Source organism: Pleuronectes platessa, chromosome 3 (assembly GCF_947347685.1).
Source record: "Pleuronectes platessa chromosome 3, fPlePla1.1, whole genome shotgun sequence".
NCBI lineage: Eukaryota > Metazoa > Chordata > Actinopteri > Pleuronectiformes > Pleuronectidae > Pleuronectes > Pleuronectes platessa.
In genome coordinates this window covers 23,576,545-23,595,942 of record NC_070628.1, presented here as the reverse complement: position 1 = coordinate 23,595,942, position 19,398 = coordinate 23,576,545, and the positions used below count along the sequence as shown (strand labels likewise).

General features: G+C 42.7%; 1 protein-coding gene across 1 annotated transcript in view; it reads left to right on the top strand.

Moving 5' to 3' along the window:
* The first annotated feature begins 8,942 nt into the window (after positions 1-8,942).
* lrpap1 (low density lipoprotein receptor-related protein associated protein 1) overlaps positions 8,943-19,398 on the top strand; it is a 12,570-nt gene continuing 2,114 nt past the window's right edge. The window contains exons 1-7 of the mRNA XM_053418658.1: positions 8,943-9,243; positions 10,686-10,830; positions 12,932-13,062; positions 16,186-16,306; positions 17,355-17,510; positions 18,580-18,662; positions 19,189-19,365. Of these exons, the coding sequence (XP_053274633.1) occupies positions 9,082-9,243; positions 10,686-10,830; positions 12,932-13,062; positions 16,186-16,306; positions 17,355-17,510; positions 18,580-18,662; positions 19,189-19,365 (975 nt within the window). The 5' untranslated portion in view covers positions 8,943-9,081. The remainder of the gene's footprint in view (positions 9,244-10,685; positions 10,831-12,931; positions 13,063-16,185; positions 16,307-17,354; positions 17,511-18,579; positions 18,663-19,188; positions 19,366-19,398) is intronic.

Below are 19,398 nucleotides of genomic sequence, written 5' to 3'. Positions count from 1 at the left end.
CCGTTTTCCTCCAGCTTGGTGACTATCTGGTTGTGGATTGCGGCAGATGTTTCATCACTGTCATCATAGAAATCTAGGACCTTCGTCTGTACTTCCAAGTCTGGCGTCCAGTAACGCACTGACAGTGGGAAGAGCTTGGTGGTCCCATGATTGGAGGCGTCTGAAGCCACTGAGAAGAATGGCGTGTGGGCTGTGGAGACACACACACAGATGGGGTGAATTTAAAAGAGATTCTCTAAAAACAGATTATTATAAAAAATTCAAGATATATTATCTATAGAAATATTTATACCTTTCAAAAATTATAGTTGTTTTGTTTGTTTAGTTTGGGAGATAACGAATAGTGAAATGTTGCTCACAATCATGTAAGGATACACAGAGCCTGGTTTCACGAAGGCACGGCTGAGCAGCATTATGTTAGCTAAGAATTCATTACGGTAAGCGTGCTGCGTCATTTCCTGTTTTCTTGCCACTGGTGGTGGTCGCTCTGCGAATTAGCTCCGCTGCTAAAACACAACTGTTTCTCTGTAGCACTACAGCTAAAATCACCGGTCTGTAGTTAAACACTCGCACATACCAACCCTTACTCTATCGTGCTTAGTGATTCTGTGTTCTGTTTGAGCTCACCCTCGCAGCTCTATAGCAGCGATGTCTTCTCTCTCTCCCTGTTGCTCCACTGCTCTCTCTTGCTCCGAGTGTCTTATGTTTACTTACTCCTCTGCCTCCCTTAACAGTAGTGGTACATGTAATAAATGTAGTGTGTTGATAGCGATGGAGGCTCGGCTTAGCGACTTAGAAGCTCGGCTCAGCAGCTTAGAAACTCCGTTAGCTGTAGTTAGCCGGCTCCCGCTAGCCGCGGAGCCACCTAGCTTATCACGTGGCTTAGCCTTAACTAGCAGTCCCCAGACTAGTCCCGTGCAGCCGGGAGCGCAGGGCAGCTGGGTGACAACCCGGAGGGGGCATAGTGCTAGACTTAAAAAGCCCACGATTAAAGAGCCACCAGCTCACGTCTCAAATAGATTCGCTCCACTCAGCGAGGCACCCGCTGATAAACAGACTCTGATTATTGGCGACTCGGTTCTGAGAAACGTCAGGTTAGCGACACAAGCGACTATAGTTAATTGTATCCCAGGGGCCAGAGCCGGCGACATCGAATCTAAACATAAGTTAATGGCTAAAACTAAAAAAGGTAAATACAATAAAATCGTAATTCACGTCGGCAGCAACGACTCCCGGCTTCGCATGTCGGAGATCACTAAAGTTAATGTTGAGTCCGTGTGTGCTTTTGCTAAAACGATGTCGGACAAAGTAGTTTTCTCTGGCCCGCTCCCTAATACAACAGGTGATGACATGTTTAGCCGCATGTTGTCTTTTAACCGCTGGCTGTCGAAGTGGTGTCCTGTAAACGGCGTGGGCTTTATAGATAATTGGCTAACTTTTTCGACAAAACCTGGTCTTGTTAGGAGAGACGGCGTTCATCCCACTTGGGATGGAGCAGCTCTCTTATCTAGGAATATTACTCAGTCTATTACATGACAACCCATAGTTGGGACCAGGAAGCAGAGCTGCAGTGCTAAACACTTCTCTGCGCTCCCTCTGGATCAATCACAAAACCCCATAGAGATTGTGTCTGTTCACCGTCCGATTAAATTATTGAAATTAAACAATAACAGAGCGAGAACTCCACACAAAAGTTTAATACAAATAAAAACAACCTCTGAAACAATACAGGAAACCCAGACTTTTAAATGTGGTCTTTTAAACATTAGATCACTGGAAAAAAAAGCTCTTTTAGTTAATGAAATAGTCTCCGATTACAACATAGATTTACTGTCCCTCACTGAGACGTGGCTACATCCTGATGAATATGTCAGTCTAAATGAATCTACTCCCCCCAGTCATATCAATTCACAGGTTCCTAGAGAAATTGGGCGAGGAGGTGGAGTTGCTGCTATTTTTAACTCCAGTCTATCAATTAATCCTAAACCTAAACTCAGCTACAAATCATTTGAATGTCTGGTTCTTAGTCTTCCACGCCAATCCAGGAACCACCAACAGCCAATCATATTTGCCGTAGTTTACCGTGCTCCCAGGGCTTATACTGAATTTTTAAAGGAATTCCCTGAGTTTTTATCAAACTTAGTCCTAAAGACCGATAAAATTATTATTGTTGGTGACTTTAATATTCATGTTGATAATAATAAAGATTGCCTTAGCGTAGCATTTATTTCAATACTAGACTCTATTGGTTTCAGTCAGTGTGTGCACAAACCTACTCATTGTGGTAACCACACACTTGACCTTGTATTATCGTACGGTGTCGGAATTGAAAATTTAACAGTACTTCCGCGCAATCCAGTTCTATCAGACCATAATTTAATAACCTTTGATTTTTCAATAACTGAATATATGCCACTAATAAAAAATTCATTTTCTAGATGTCTACCTGATAGTGCTGTAGCTAAATTTAAGGAAATAATCCCAATTACATTCAAACCCGTATTAGCAGTAGATATAAACAACAAATTCTTTAAAACCCTGAGCTCCATTGAGATCGACCACCTCGTCGATAGCTCTGCAGACTCATTACGATTAACATTAGACTCAATAGCGCCTCTAAAAAAGAAAAATGTCAAACATAGTAAATTAGCTCCATGGTATAATTCCCAGACAAATGAGTTAAAACAATTATCAAGAAAACTAGAAAGGAAGTGGCGCTCCAGCAACCATGTTGAAAATCTAATAGACTGGAAGAATAGTGTTAAAGAATATAAAAAGGCTCTCCACAAAGCAAGAGCCGCCTACTATTCAAAACTAATAGAAGAGAATAAAAACAACCCCAGGTTTCTCTTCAGCACTGTAGCCAGGCTGACAGAGAGTCACACCTCCACCGAACCCAGTATTCCTCGATCCCTAAATAGCAATATCTTTATGACCTTTTTTAATGATAAAATTCAAACTATTAGAAATAAAATCAACCATCTCCTGCCCTCAATTGGCACTAATACCCTCCCAACAACAGAGATCTCAGAAACGGCTGAGAATCCTACCCATTACTTAGACAGCTTCTCTCTGATCACCCGTGATCAGTTTACCAAATTAATCTCAGGTTCTAAACCAACAACCTGTATCTTAGATCCCATTCCTACCAAATTACTTAAAGAAATTCTGCCCCTAATTGATAGTTCGTTACTTAACATCATCAATCTGTCATTATCATCGGGTTATGTACCACAGTCTTTTAAAATAGCTGTCATCAAACCCCTACTCAAAAAACCCACCCTAGACCCAGAGGTTTTAGCCAATTACAGACCAATATCTAATCTCCCCTTCGTCTCTAAAATCTTAGAAAAAGTTGTTGCCAATCAGCTGTGTGAGTTTCTCCGGGAAAATAATATATATGAAGACTTTCAATCGGGGTTTAGAGCCAATCACAGTACAGAGACAGCCTTGGCAAAAGTCACTAATGACCTTTTAATAGCCTCAGATCAGGGACTTGTGTCTGTCCTCGTTCTGTTAGATCTCAGTGCAGCATTCGACACAATTGACCATCAAATTTTATTACAAAGACTCAAACAGTTAATTAACATTAATGGAACCGCCCTTAACTGGTTTAAATCGTATTTTTCTGATCGCTCCCAATTTGTGCAAATTAATGATGAGTCATCTGTGCGCACCAAAGTTAACCATGGTGTTCCACAGGGCTCTGTGCTCGGCCCAATTTTATTCTCATTATATATGCTTCCACTAGGAAACATTATCAGGACACACTCGGTAAATTTCCACTGCTATGCGGATGACACCCAGTTATATTTGTCAATAAAACCTGAACAAAGTAATCAATTAACTAAACTTCGAACATGTCTCAAGGACATAAAAACCTGGATGACCCGCAATTTTCTCTTATTAAACTCAGACAAAACAGAGGTTATAATACTTGGCCCCAAACACCTTAGAGATGCATTATCTAATGATATAGCTGCGCTAGACGACATTGCCCTTGCTTCCAATGAAACCGTCAGGAACTTGGGAGTGATCTTTGATCCTGATTTATCCTTTAATTCTCACTTAAAACAAATTTCTAGGACCGCTTTTTTCCACTTACGTAATATTTCCAAAATTAGACATGTCCTTTCCCAAAAAGATGCAGAAAAACTAGTCCACGCCTTTGTTACTTCGAGACTGGACTACTGTAATTCATTATTATCTGGCTCCAGCAGTAAGTCGTTAAAGACTCTACAGCTTGTCCAAAATGCCGCAGCACGTGTCCTGACGAGAACAAAGAGAAGAGAGCACATTTCTCCAGTATTAGCGTCGCTACACTGGCTTCCAGTTAAATCTAGAATAGAATTTAAAATTCTCCTCCTCACCTTCAAGGCCCTTAATAATATGGCGCCTTTTTACCTTAAAGAGCTGTTAGTACCTTATAAACCCGCTAGAGCACTCCGCTCCCAGAATTCAAGCCTACTTGTCGTCCCTAAATTCTCTAAAAAAAGAGTAGGAGCCAGAGCTTTTAGCCATCAAGCCCCTCGGCTGTGGAATAATCTACCACTTTCAGTTCGGGAGGCAGATACCATCTTTTCATTTAAGAGTAGACTCAAAACCTTCCTTTTTGATAAAGCTTATAGTTAGAGCTAATTAGTGCGCCAGAACGTTACTTGTTCTATTTTATGACACATGACACACGAAGCTTCTCTTTCCAGCTTCTCCTTCCTCTTCTCCATCCCTATCCCCCTTCCCCGGAATCCCTTTGCTTTATCACCCGCAGATCCAGGGCCTCTGTGGCCGCACCATGGATTGCGGTTTGTGGATCGTACACCGGGGGTCGCGGTGGTGGATCCATTGTGGCAGATTCTGGGCTGATCGTGGTGCTGGTGGCGGACCCTGTGTCGCGTTGGCATTGGGCACGGGCGGTGGACCAGGACCGCGGTGGTGGCTTGTGATGGGTCCTGGTGGGCGGCGGTGGACGGTGACTGAGGACTGGAGTGGCGTCTGGTCTGGATGGTTGCTGACCATGGACTGTGCTTGCAGCGGGACTGCTTGGCATGTCATGTTGGGGTTGTCCTTCGGGATGTCTACCCTCATCAAATGCTGCTAGAGACTTTGATTATTGATGATGTTTTCCTGCACGTGGCATCTATTGCACTTCTGTCCGTCCTGGGAGAGGGATCCCTCACATGTGGCTCTCTCTGAGGTTTCTACATATTTTTACCCTGTTAAAAGGGTTTTTAGTAGTTTTTCCTTACTCTTGCTGAGGGTTAAGGACAGAGGATGCCACACCCTGTTAAAGCCCTATGAGATGAATTGTAATTTGTGAATATGGGCTATACAAATAAAATTTGATTGATTGATTGATTGATTGAAGAATGCAATTTCAGTGAACTGAAGGAAAAGTTGACTTTTAACATACAGCAGAAGATGATTAGCTAACATTAGCTAGCTAACGCTACACAAATAGCTAACACACAACAATGTAACATCCATGAACATAACTTTACCTTTGGTTGCCTCTCGTTGCTCATTCAGTGGTCTTCTGAGGACTTTCAAGAAATCTTCGACAGAGGCAGGGCCAAGTACATCCGTGACAATGGCTTCTGCCTTCGTCCGACCACAGGCCGTCCTCTTGGCAATGTCAGAGTCTGGATACATCGTTGGGGCTAGCTTTGTGCCACAATCTCCTGCTCGATATGATGTAGCGTGTTGGACAGTGTGATACACACTGGTCACCTCTGCAGCACTCACTTTGTCAGCTAGACAGTCGTTTTTAGGTCGGAGGAAAGCATCCATAGATTTGGATGTCTCTTTCTGTTGGACACGTTTCTTGTGAGTGTCCGTGAGTCTGTGTCGTTTAATATCGTATTCCCCTCCATGTCCGATTGAGAAGGACGTTTTGCAAAGGTCACAAAAAGCCCTCTCGGTATCCCCCTGAATACCTTTCAGCCACAAATATTCATTTTCCCAGTCTTTCTTGTACCCACACCTTCTCACCTTCTTTTTAATTGGAGATCGCGATGCCTCAGACTCCGCCATTTTTGGAATTGGAAAGCGCGCATCTAAAAGTTCCTTCCCAGTGTGCATCTGGTATGCACGTGCGTGCGCTGTCATGACAACAACGAAAAAGTTGACAACAACCTAGTCAGCAGTTCAACTGAGAGGGGGGTGTGGCAACAGTAGCGAGCTGAACTGGCAAGTAATGTTCGTTTGGCTGCCTGGGGTTCCAGGATATAGAGAGCGACCAACCTTTTTTTGAGAAAGCATTGATTTCGCGTGACACGGTCTCGATTTGCGGGACGCATGGTTGGGCTTCAAAACGCTGTGCACGCACGCGGTACGCGTGACGGATGGTCACCCTACGTACTTTCAAGATGGAGGTTTATGAATGAAGCCACGTTGCGAAAAGCAAAATGGCTGCCGGTCACTGAACTTAACAAAGGGGATCTTTAGACAAAGGGATTTCTTATCTCCTGGTTCTGGCGCCGAATGGCGTCGAGATGTATCAAGGCTCCTTAAATCTAGAATTTTCTATGCCACATGAAATATGTAAGTGTAGGTCGGGACGTGTGTAAAAACAGGTTTAGGAGAAAAGAGAGAGTGAGGGAGAGATAGAGAGATCAGGAAAGCTCTCAAAACATCGTTAGAGACAAACTTCCGGCGAAGCGGGCAGTCCAGTTACTTGAGATGTATCTTTTAACAGATGTAAATCTCCGCACAATATCTCTGACGGTAACACTTTAAAAAGGGAAGTGCCGGCTTATTACGCGCGCTTCTCAGAACATAGTAGACAAAGGAACCGGATGTGACGTCTCCAGTTCGCCACGCGTTACACGGCTAAAAACAGATCAGCGATCTACAAACAAACACACTCAAATAAACGTGACACGCTAAGTATTTAAACTAGTCTCTGCCCAGACAATAAAGCCTCTTACTGTGACCTTCGCGGTGTTGCTTGCGCGTAGCGCGGATTTTCCAGAAGTCCAGTGAATCTCGTTGTTAACCTCAGGATGCGTGCTCGAACGGTGAATTCCTGGAAAACAAATGAGTGAAGTCCTGGCCTCTTAAGCGGGGCTCCGCTGGGTCTCGTGGTTGCAACGGCGGTCAGCGCTGGGCCGAATAGAGCGAACTTCTCTTGCTCTTGGAACGGAATTCGGCCTCGTCTCTTCTGCAACAGAATGATACTTTGTCCTGCAGGGATTAACAGCGGTGGCGCTGTTGTGGGGATCGTGAAAAAGAAAGTCTGTGATCTCGGCTGGCGAGTGGACTTCCTTTGGCGATCTCCTTCAAGTTAAAATAACAAAAAGTCCTATCAAAATAAAACGTCGACTGAATAAAGAAATAAAAGAAAATGGAATTAAAACAAACGTCTGTAATTGCTCCCTAAAATTACCTCCGGATCAACTAACTGGAAAGGTCAGCTCTATCTTCAGGGAATCGGGAATGGGCAGCGATTATTGATGAGCAGCCCCTTTTAAATTACCTGAGAGGTCCTCCTCCTTGAGGAGTTGGTCATAGGATGATGCTGGCTTTAAGCCAATTGAGTGTCAGAGGTCAGATCAGAGTGGGAACGGCCAGGAGCAGAGCAGGGGTTTCTGGGAAAACCCCAGGGAGGAAGTTACCCCCAGAGGAGATGCTATCTCCATGCTTGATCTTAGCTGGAAACTTTAGAGCTGGTTTCATCTTGGCTCACAGGCCTTGCTTTTACGACTCATTGTGTGGATCCCACCACATGGCCAGTTCAGCAGGGACTCTTGCCCAACACTGTACACAGCTTGGATGGTTCCCCGTTTCCCCCTCCTGAGGTGCCGGATAGTCTTCCAGAAACACTTTGGTGCCGACCGAAAGTCCTTCTCCATGGCCTCTCCGAACTTCTCCCACACCCGCTGCTTAGCCTCCGACACGGCAGCAGCTGCAGCCCTTCGGGCCTGTCGGTACCCTGCGACCGAGTCAGGAGTCCTCCAGGATATCATATCCCGGAAGGCCTCCTTCATCAATTGGACGGCTTCCCTGACCACCGGTGTCCACCACGGTGTCCGAGGGTTACCGCCCCTTGAGGAGCCTAAGACCCTGAGGCCACAGCTAGCCGCCGCAGCTTCAGCAATGGAGGCTTTGAACACCGCCCACTCCGGCTCAATGGCCCCAACCTCCACAGGAATACCAGAAAAACTCCGCCGGAGGTGTGAGTTGAAGATACCTTGAACATAACCTCGGCTATGGTTTGTTAATCCTCAACAACAGTTAATGCACAGTGAGTGCAGAGTATGTATAATACATATCAATATTCTTTGATCTAAATTTGTTTACCTTGGGGCAGTTTACCAACTACCATTGTACCAAACTCTTTTAACTGTTATTAATGTATCTCACATTTAAAATTTAAAGATTCAATTGCAATATAACGTTGCATTTAAATTAAGCGAATGTTAATGAAGAAAAACCCCCAGCTTTTCTTGATATAATAGTTGATATGATATGGCGCAAAAACAAGAAAGTTCTCATTCTTTTCAGCTAAACTCCTTCGAGGAATATACACTGACGGATCTGAAAGTAAACGTATAGTTGTGAATAGAACAATAATAAATTATCCAAGCTTTCAAGCTACAGGGGAAAGACAATCTAATTGTAATTTCACTGAGGCTCCAGGTCAGTTTTGAGAGGACATGACCTGTTCGCTTGTGATAAGCCGGACTCTCAGACTCCCAGGAGCAGCAGCGGGTCCAGGAGCCTGCGCTGCGGACGGACCGCTCGTGAGGATGCAGCATCCAGGGGCGTGAGCACGTGGAGGATTTCTATTTGCTCACAGTCTCTGCTGCCGCCGTTGCCTGGTAACGACGCAGCGCTGCTTTCCATGAAGTGTAGTTTTAAAGAAGATCGTTTCCGCTCCAGTGACAGCCACAGGGCTGCGAGAGAAAACTACATAGCCCATGATGCAACTGTTGCGGAAGCGCCCTCCCTTTTTGAGCACATGACTCGTGACCCAAGCCACAATAACAGACACAGTTGCAGTATCTTCCGGCTAATTTAACTGACCTAGCTTGTGTCTTCCAGCTCCTTTCCTGTCTCTGGTTGTGTGTAGTTGTTGTTAAAATGCAGCTGCAGGGTTTAGTTGTTGCTCTGTGTCTGTGTTGTGGTGTCACGGCTGGAAAATACTCCCGGGAAGTGAACGAGCCGGAGCCGAGCGGCAGTGATGGACACACGGTGGAGTTCAGGATAGCGAAGCTCAACCAGGTGTGGGAGAAAGCCATGAGGGTAAGTGTTCCAGTCTTTGGTCTGCGCTGTTTGTTCTGTACTGTTCAAAGCTGTGGTCTGTAGTGTCTAAATCCATGTCTGTAGTGTTACAATATATGGTCTGTAGTATTAAATATATGTCTGTAGTGTTAAATATATGGTATGCAGTGTTAAATCTATGTTTGTTGTGTTTAAATCTATGTCTGTAGTGTTTAATCTATGGTCTGTAGTTTTAAATCTATGTCTGTAGCGTTTAATCTATGGTCTGTAGTGTTAAATCTATGTCTGTAGTGTTTACATCTATGTCTGTAGTGTTAAATCTATGGTCTGTTATGTGTAATCGATGGTCAGTAGTTTAAAAGGGATGCTGAGCTCTACTGTTAGCAGCTGTAGTTCCTGTACACTCTGATTCGACCACACTAACACAGTAAGGAACAGTAGCTGGTGGTTAGTGAAGCTAACTAAATACAACAACATGTCTGTAACAGGCCGTGTGTCGTACATTGATAATTGACCTAATTAAAGGTAAATGTTTTTTAGTTAAATGTATTTACTTGCATGTGAAAAAAGAGGGGAAGACTGAGAGACAGGGGCCCCGCTACAAATTAAAAATAATATAATGTAAAAAGTAGCAGAACTTCCCTTTAATTTTCTAAAATTTTCTGCAGTAAAATCATCTGAAACTTGAAATACAGACAGCTGTCATTACCATGAACAAGAGTGAGGAGAAATATCTGTCACCTTTTTATGGATTTAAAAAAAAAAAAAATTAATATGAGCAGGTGATAAGTGCTTTAAATGTAACGTAGCCTCATTTCCCTTTAATTTAATAAAACAAACATATAACATTATATTTCATTATACTTCAAATAAAACGTCTATAATAATTGACAATAAACTTCCAAAGTTTGTCTTGGGTCTTCCTGCCGTTCCATCGGACCCGTACCGTAAGACCACAACTAGATGCGAATCACTTTTCAAAGTGTGGCTGGCGTGACTTGGTTAATAAGATTTAGTTTATTTGTTTTCAGCCAATAAGCTGGATGAACTTGGTTCTACAAGGTTATTGGAAAATACTGTTTTAAGTTATCTCCGCTGATGGTCTTTGAGGAACTCAATTACGTACCCTGTTGCCCCAGTTAACTTCACTGGTCCTCTGCAGAAAACTGTAATAGTGATAATTTCTCTGGTGGAAATATAAAGAAAGATAGGATTGAGTTTCAAATTGTGAAGAATGTTTCCATCGCTACTTCAATTTAATCTTCTCTAGGGATTGAAATTTTCCATTTTCACCTACAGTTTATCTAATTTACCTCCCAGCGTAATTTGCAGCTGTCACACTGTTATTTTTTTCTTTGTCCTTGTTTCTATTTCCAGTCCCTCTCCCCCCTTCTCTCTGCTCAATCTTTCTCCCTCCCTCTGTTGCAGTAGTTTTACGATGTCCCTTGTTTTGGTCCTGATAGACGCAGTTGTCCCCAGTGCAGCAGTCTGAGCTGCACAGTGATCTGAAGATTCAGGAAAAAGACGAGATGCAATGGAAGAAGATGAAGGCGGAGGGCCTTGATGATAATGGGGAGAAGGAGGCCCAGCTCAGACGTAACTTCAATGGTGAGACAGTCTCTGCTCACTAGCACAATCAGGAATTGTATCCTCACTTCAACCTGAATTCATTGTTGAGTCACTCTGCCCCGAATGTTAACCACAAATCTTGGCAGTCGCCCTCTGTGCTGAAATTTTAATGATTTTGACAAGTAATTAACACCACTAACACCAAGGAACACATTATTGTTGACATAGAAGCCTAAATGTAATAAACTGCCATTTGGCTGTTAAATAATTCCTTTTCTATCAGCGAAACACGTCCCAGAGGATATTTAATTTCTCATCTCTGCCAATGTTAGTTTTTGTTTTTACAGAAATTACAAGGGTAGCTTTAAGGAATTACCTGCAGATATCGTTTCGCAGGATGAGAGATTAAACGTGAAATCTGTTAACCTCGGATTTAAGATATTTTATTGCTTACAGCAGCTGCACCTATTAGGATTTCTCACAGGTTTTAACCAGTCAGAGTTCATCCACACAAATACATCCTCAATTAAAAACTCATCACTGTTGCCACGTTACCGCCTGCCAAATGCAAACAAGTTTTGAAACGCTGCTGTTCCCTCTTTTTCCAACTAACTGCAGAGTAGAAAAACAGCTTCCTGTTCTCTCAACCCCTGGGAATGGTCACATGGTATGAATTACTATGGACAGGGATTACTACAGATTCTATGCTGAAGTGCACATATTAGTATGAATGTAGCTTCAGACACAGCTACTGTTCCTTCATGTGATGAGGGAACAGGACAGGCATACTTAAAAAATCACAGTCATGATTACACCCAGAGCTGGTGTATTAGTGTGTGAAGGGTTCCTCACCAGCCATACTGAACACCAGTGTGTTTAACATTCTGCTGCAATCAGCCAGTGGACTTTCTTCCCTGTGCAAGTCCCCCCATCCTGGACTCTCTAACTCCCCAACATTAACTCTCCAACCGAACTCTTCAGTGGAGGAGTGACCTTCCAGCTCCAGGCAGAGCAGCATGGCCACATTGTGCTCCTCTTTGAAGGATAAATAAATATTTTTTAGGAGGACCTCATCTCTCCTTCACTGAATCACACCAATCTACTTGAGTCATTCTATTTCCTGTCACTATCAATTATTTTCGACTTTTTGCAGCACTTCTTTCCGTTCCTCTCAGTTTGAGATGCCAAGAGACAGACGCAGACACTTTTCCTCTTGTAAATTGGTTGATCTTGGACCATAAACTTGTTTAACTCTCAGCACTCGTTGCAGATCAGTTGCAATACAATAAAATGTAAAATATCATTAGGATCTTTCAACATGTTTATGAGAATTATGAATTATAAACCAGATGTGTGGACACTGTTAATAAGTGACACTGATGGGTAACTAACAGTGTTGGGATGATGCTGAGTCAGCTGATGCAATAAGAGTTTACTGGAGCAGAGCAATGAGGGTAGAGCTTCTTCAGAGCAAAGTCCAACTCTGTTTTGTGCTGTGTGTATCAGTCCAAAATGTTGTCAGACTACGAGATCGAAGATAAATTGTGCTTTACAGTATTTTTTGCACATAACTGGTACATTTTAAACAAATTAGTTACAGAAATGCTAAGTAGGCGACAACATCATCAGTTTTCTGTCATGGGAAATTAGTGTCCTGGAAGGTTTGGATGCATTTGAATCTTGTCCCTTTTGGTTACCTTGTTGTGGAAGCGTGCTGCCATCCAGGCGGGAGGATAAATGAGAATTTCCCTCCTCTTTCATGCTCATCTTTAGATATTAGGTTTTTCATGTGTGCTACATTTGTCAGGGAAAATGACTGCTTCCCGAACCAACCATTCTGTGTTCGTAGCTTATTTTCCGCTCCTGATTCATTAGGGATGCTGCTCCCTTTTCTGTTCTTTTCAACTGGTGTGGTGACTGTGGAATAAATGAGTTCCTGTCAAGGGTTGTGGGACTCTGGGTAATTTGTACTGTGAAATGTGTTAGACTCTCTCATTTTCAATAATGAATGTATATGTCTTACTCGCTATATTCTCCTGAGCTTCTCTTCATGACAGGCTCAGTTGTAACTGCTCACAGGCTTACGTCGGCATCATTTATATTAATGTTAATACAAAATTAATGTGCTATTGTTGTTCAGTGATCTTGGCCAAGTTTGGGATGGATGGGAAAAGAGACACACGGCCGCTGGAGAGCAACTCCCTGAAGGACCACGACACCAAGGAGGGAGACATATTTGATGATCCCAGGCTCAACAAACTCTGGAACAAGGTACATGTTTGTATGTGTGTGCAAAGAGAGGAAGAAAAATAATTATATATAATATTATATTATATATGCTTAAACCATTTATATATATATATATATAATAGTTTCCTCACCCCACACATGGAACATGGGGTGGTTGGTCCAATTAATTTAGGTAGATAGATAAATCAATGAATAATATACCAATAAACTTTAAAGTTCAACATCTATTTTATTTCATAATATTTGTTTCACTGTTCATATGCAATAATGGCATTTTGGGCCATAATAATAATGTCAACCTGACAGAGTAACAGTCCGTTTGACATCAATACTCCAATATCATTTGTGCCAAAATAAACCTAGGAAACCGAGCGCAACAGTTTAACTCTCTAGTGCATTTTCTAATACAGGGTAGACCATTAAAATATATCTTCACATTGACCTAAATTTCTCTTATTACAATCTTATTCATCTTATTACCTAATACTATCTTGCATGACAAAATAAACCAAACTAAACAAAAATCTCTGTGGCATCATAGGCCATAACAGATTGACTTATCAACATGTAGTGTCACTTAACAGCAATGGACTCATCTGCCTCACCTCTTAGCTCTCCTTCAGCAAGTGACAGAGACAAACTAGCTTGTTGCATTCTTAGAGTTCAAGGCTGCCCTCTTCTTCTGAACCATGGGACCTAGGAGTGAGAAGAGTCTCTCAGAGACAGAAGTGGCAGGGTTGGCCAGATATCTGTGAGCCAGGACAGACAGCTGCTGATGGGTCCTTGTCTGAGTCGAGCACCACTGCAGTGGGCACTCCTCCGTGCTGAAGCTGGGCTACGCTTTATCGAGGCTTGGAGCCCTTTTAGGTCCCATTTCGCATGATTAATCAACGTAAATGTTTTTATTAACGTGCTATTCCAACATATATATATATATATACTAGAGCTGTGAAAAATAACGCGTTAACGCGTTATGATTAAATTACAGGATTAATTCGTTTTTTTTTTTTTTAACGCATTTAACGCATGCGCAGAAGGACCTTCCAATTCCGCCGCCTCTGCATTACGCCGGGTTCACACCGGACGCGGAAGCGACGCCGAAGCGAGGCGTAAGCGCAGCGCCAAGCCTCTGGCTCCCATCCACTCCCATGTTAAACCGCAGCGCTGAACACACCGGAGGCTGAAGCGTAGCGTTGTGCCGCGGCTGCCTAGCGCCGTGAAGCGATCGTTTCGGCGTCGAGTCTATTTTTTCCTCTTGACGCCAGCGTATCGCGACAGGAAACACACTGAAAAATTATTTTAAACGATATAGATGACATATTTTATATGATATAAATGATCAAATATGCATCCCATACTTTGTATTCACGTTCTGTTGTCTTGGAGTTTTAATTTTACCACTTTTACCAACCACATTATTTAATGTCCCCCTCTGCCCATCCACTACAGCCACACAAGCAGTCATAAAGATAAAAAAGAGAGGGGGGGGGGGGGGGGCTACGTATTCTCCACATAGGCTTGAGTGGAGAATACGTAATTTACCCTCGACACCCGACATTTACCGGAGCTAACAGCGGAGAAGTTCTTCAACATGGATGACATTAAATTAATCATTGAAGTGGAGAAGTAACTTGAGTTGTTGATTCTCAGCATATGTTGTATAAAGACAACACCAAAAAAGACACATGTTGGGACGCTGTTGCAGTTAATGTTGGAGCAACAAGTAAGTATATGCTTGAAAAAAATGATTAAATGCCGTTTTTACTGCAGGCTGATAACAGCAGAAGTATGTGATATTATTAGTAATGCGCCACGCTTCGGCGTCGCTTCCGCGTCCGGTGTGAACCCGGCGTAAGTCGCCGCTCTAATGCAGTCAGACGGCAGCTGCCATTCAAACAAACAAACAACATGGATAATTCTGATGAACCTGAGGACCTTCTGGACGGGAAGATCGTGTTCGCAACGCGAAGCATGTGTTGGTCGGCGAGGGGCGTTCAAGTGGAATGCGCCAAACCAGACTCACTCGCAGGACACATTGTGCAAAAGAAGCGGTCAGCTTTACTGTCAGAGAATTTGAACAAGTTAGTTTGCCTCACCAACTGGCTAAAGACCGAGTAGCTAAGAGGGCCTTTAGAGGCATTAGATTGTATCATGGTGTGGTTAATGGTTGTGTGACAAAAAATATAAAAAACGTCAACCATCCTATGGCTAAGAAGCTCAAATAATTTCTGTTTGATTTAAAAAAAAAAAGTTTTATTCAACCACACAATGGCTAAGGAGCCCGAATATTGTTTAGGATGAAGATTATATTAATGTTCCATATGGAAAAGCAATGATAACTGCTGAAGAACTGCTGAGTTGCAGCACAAAAGAAAAGTTAAATGTCATAAATCTTGTTTTCACAAAAATATTCCGAGAAAATCGGTAATGTGATTAATCATGATTAATCCATAGAAACCTGTGATTAATTTGATTAAAAATTTTAATCATTTCACAGCCCTAATATATACACTTTATATACCCTGTTTTTTCACAGTTTCATTTTGAGATGTTTATCCCTACTCTGTTGCTACAGGAGAAAAATTAAACCACAATGGTGACATAAAACAAACGTATACAATAATCTGAGATCAGTCGACACCACTTAAAACACGTGACGTATACTAAATGATTTACCCGGTGACAGGTCTTTGAGGTCACAGTTTTCACGCAGCACCAATAGACCTTTAATTGAACTTTTCATGGAACAAAGTAACACATTTATTTTTTTAAAGAACAAAATAAAATGTCCCATCATTTCAACGTTTGTGCGTTGGCATCTATGCAGCTTGTTAAGGAATGAAAATCAAGAATCATAATTACTCAAATTACACAATTTAAGTCTCGAGTTGCTTCAGCAGGAAGGTTCAGGGACAATCAAGGGCGGAGCTCCAATATTCACTAAACGACATGTAACTTCTATATGTCATGTAAAATGGCCCTGTAGACTTCTTGCGTTATACAATCTGTTGATTTTATGAATATTTAGATGTGTAGATTACAGTCATTACTGTATTTCATGCCTCCATCCTTCTCCAGCCACAATATACCTGTTGACCTGCTATTTCTAACTCCTTCTGTCTCCGATGACTCGACCTGCACCAGGCCAAGAACTCGGGGAAGTTCTCGACTGAGGAGTTACTGAGCCTTAAGAGGGAGTTCCAGCACCACAAAGACAAAGTCCATGAGTACAATATCTTCATGGACACAGTCAGCAGGACTGAGGGTGAGCAGCGTGAATAACTCCCTGTGCACTAATGCCTTTTATTGATTTTTTCTGAAGCCAAGTTTATGGGCAGTTAATCCCTGTTCTCCTCTGGGCTGCTGTGTCACAGCAACATATATTATATGTTTGTCTTCTCTGCTCTAAGTAGCTAATTTAATCACATATGTTTTAATAATAGACATAATTATGCTAAACTTATGCTCCTTATATAAAATGTTGGAAAATTTCTGAGAAATATTGCAAGATCTATATTTTCTATGTATCAGGACAGTTTCTAACATACAAATATCCAGTAAATACCCAGGCCCAAGTGAAGAAGGCTCCCTTTCTGTTTGTTAAATCTTATTTACGTAGATGGCAGGTATCCCCCCCGCTCTGTGCTCTATCAGTAGTTGTCACATCATATCAGAATGTGAGTTTTAAGTCGATCTGACAGGACCCACTGTGTTTCAAATGGACACTGGAGACAGGCGCATCTCTTCCGGACGTTGATTGACAGTTTGCAGACGTTTTGTGCCAGGACTTTTTCATTAGATCTCCAAAGTGCCGTGTTTCTGCCGAACAAGCCAGGGGTATTTTTCGGCTTGTCTGAAGCATTTAAATATTGAGCCAATCACATGTTGCCTGGAGGGGGAGTCTCCCCCTCCGCATACCGCCGGACATTTTGGTCTAAATGTCAACCGTTATCATCAAGTCAGTGTTGCGTTGTCCAGTTGGCCTTTGTCCGCTTTTTACCTCCACACCTTTTTCAGGGATGAAACAGTAAGGAACCTCATCTCCTCACTGACGACTCAACCAATAAGAATAGACTCACAGGCTACTCAGGCTTCTTATGGAAAAAATATGTGATACAAGCCAAAATAAAAATCCAGCCTCATAAAATGCATTAACATTTTACATGTTATTTTATGACTAAAATTAAACTCCTAATTAAATGCTGCTTTTCTTCACCTCTTTTTCATTGCTTGAATTTCCCTCCTCTTCATCCTCTCCTTGAAACCACCGTGCTATCCCCTCACCTCCCCCCCTTGTCGCTCTGTCTCAACAGAAATACACAAGAACGCGATCTCTCCCCTGGAGGGTGACGTCAAAGAGAATGTTCTGCACCAGAAGCACACGGACCTGAAGCAGAAAATGAGAGACCTCAACCAGGGCTTCGAGCGCCTCAGCAAGCTCAGCCACGAGGGCTTCACCGAAGACAGCGGTGAGGGAGACATAGCACGCACAGACACACACACACAGCTCACCTCTGCATCTCAGTCTCACTGCATTTATCTCATCAACTCAATGACTTGGGATTTGTAATCAAAGTAACACACTGTGCTGTACTAAGTATCACGACTGTTTGTGGCGAGGGGTTAAGCTACATGTAGGATGCAGAACGTCAGAAGCGTGCAGATCTCCTTGTCTTTCCTAGTCGACTTCCTCGTCCGTGTCTTCTATATGCATGGCACATCTGTTTCATCCTGAGATATTTATATTCTTTTTACTATTTTTATTTTTGCATCCGTCGTGTGTTGGAAACGTCATCAACATACCTGTTCCCTCACTGTGAGTCCTCTAGATAATGGCTGATTCGGACATTCTCAAGAGTTTTTACTTTGGGGTTTGGCAGGAAAAACTCAGGTGAGAGTCCATTGCACCTGTCAGAGAACTGACTCAGACTCGGAAAACAGCGATTAGAGAGAGTGTGTTATTTAGAGCAGCTCGGAGTGAAGCATCCATCCACTGTCCTTGTGATGTGTCTCTTGGAGTAAACATTTATTAATCTGATTAGATTGTTTTGTTGTTTCTGTAATTCAGCTGCTTTGAATCAAGGCCGCTGCTGTGCAGGTTTCAGTGGGAGTCTGTTGTGGAGTTTAGACGAAGGCAATGTTCCTTCTGCTGATTTATACTGACTACTTTACTTCCTCTCTGCTCACTCCCCTCCAGGCTGGCTTGTCACCTGAGCATAAACAATGTTCATCTCCCTCTCACTGTTTTCTTCATTTGCTTTTTATTATTAGTGCAGTTTTGTTGTGGCAGAAACTTGAGCTGAGATATGAATGCAGGCACTTACTTTCTGTTTCTCCTGTTTCATATTGAATGTATACACCGATGATTGAGCAACCAGCACAGCTTGTTACTGTGATTGTATCTTAGAAAACATCTGCTGTGACTGCTCCTCTTCAAAGCTCCCCACCAGTATCTGAACCAGTATTTGAGAGGCTCCAAGCTGTCTCCTTGGATTGTTTATCTCTTCATATCTCTGTCTGTCTGTTCGTCCTCCATAGAGTTCCGGGAGCCTCGTGTGATTGAGCTGTGGGAGTCGGCCAAGAGAACCAACCTCAGCAAAGACGAGCTGGACTCTCTCAAGGTGGCGCTTCAAATTTCTTTGGGACATTCCTGTCCTCAGATATTACTTTTAGTTTTTATCAGAATTGCTGCAGTCCAACTCTTAGAAACTTTAAATCAAGAGCTTTCCTGGAAACGGCAGTATTAACTTTTCCAGTATATGTGGTAGTGAAGTACTACTTATGTATGGTGAGCCATGAAGCCGAGAGAGCACCTTATTATAGTCACAATTTATGCATTACACATTTGAAATGCACTGAAAGTATTCCACTCTCCTGTCTCTAAGCGTGCTCCTTTCACCCTTTGTCCCATGGGCAGATGAATGCGCTGAGCATCTCAATTTCAATTTCAATTTTTTAAAGACATCTAGCTCCCAAGTTCAGGCGAATCTCAGGGAAGCATGCAGATCCTATTTTCTGTATGACATTTTCGATCTAGTTACTACTTAAGATGCATATCAGATCCCCTGTGCTGCTGTGCATGTAATTGAAGGTGAACTGAACTTGCACCCCTGTGTGTTCGCTGCCCTCCTTTTCCTGGTCATTTAGGAGGAGCTGCGTCACTTCGAGACCAAGGTGGAGAAGCACAGCCATTACCAGGAGCAGCTGGAGCTGTCCCACCAGAAGCTGCGACACGTGGAGGCTTTAGGAGACAAGGAGCACATCAAGAGGAACCAGGACAAGTACAACACACTCGCTGAGAAGACCAGGGAGATGGGCTACAAGGTAAAAGTGTCAGCTTTTATTCCACACCCTTAC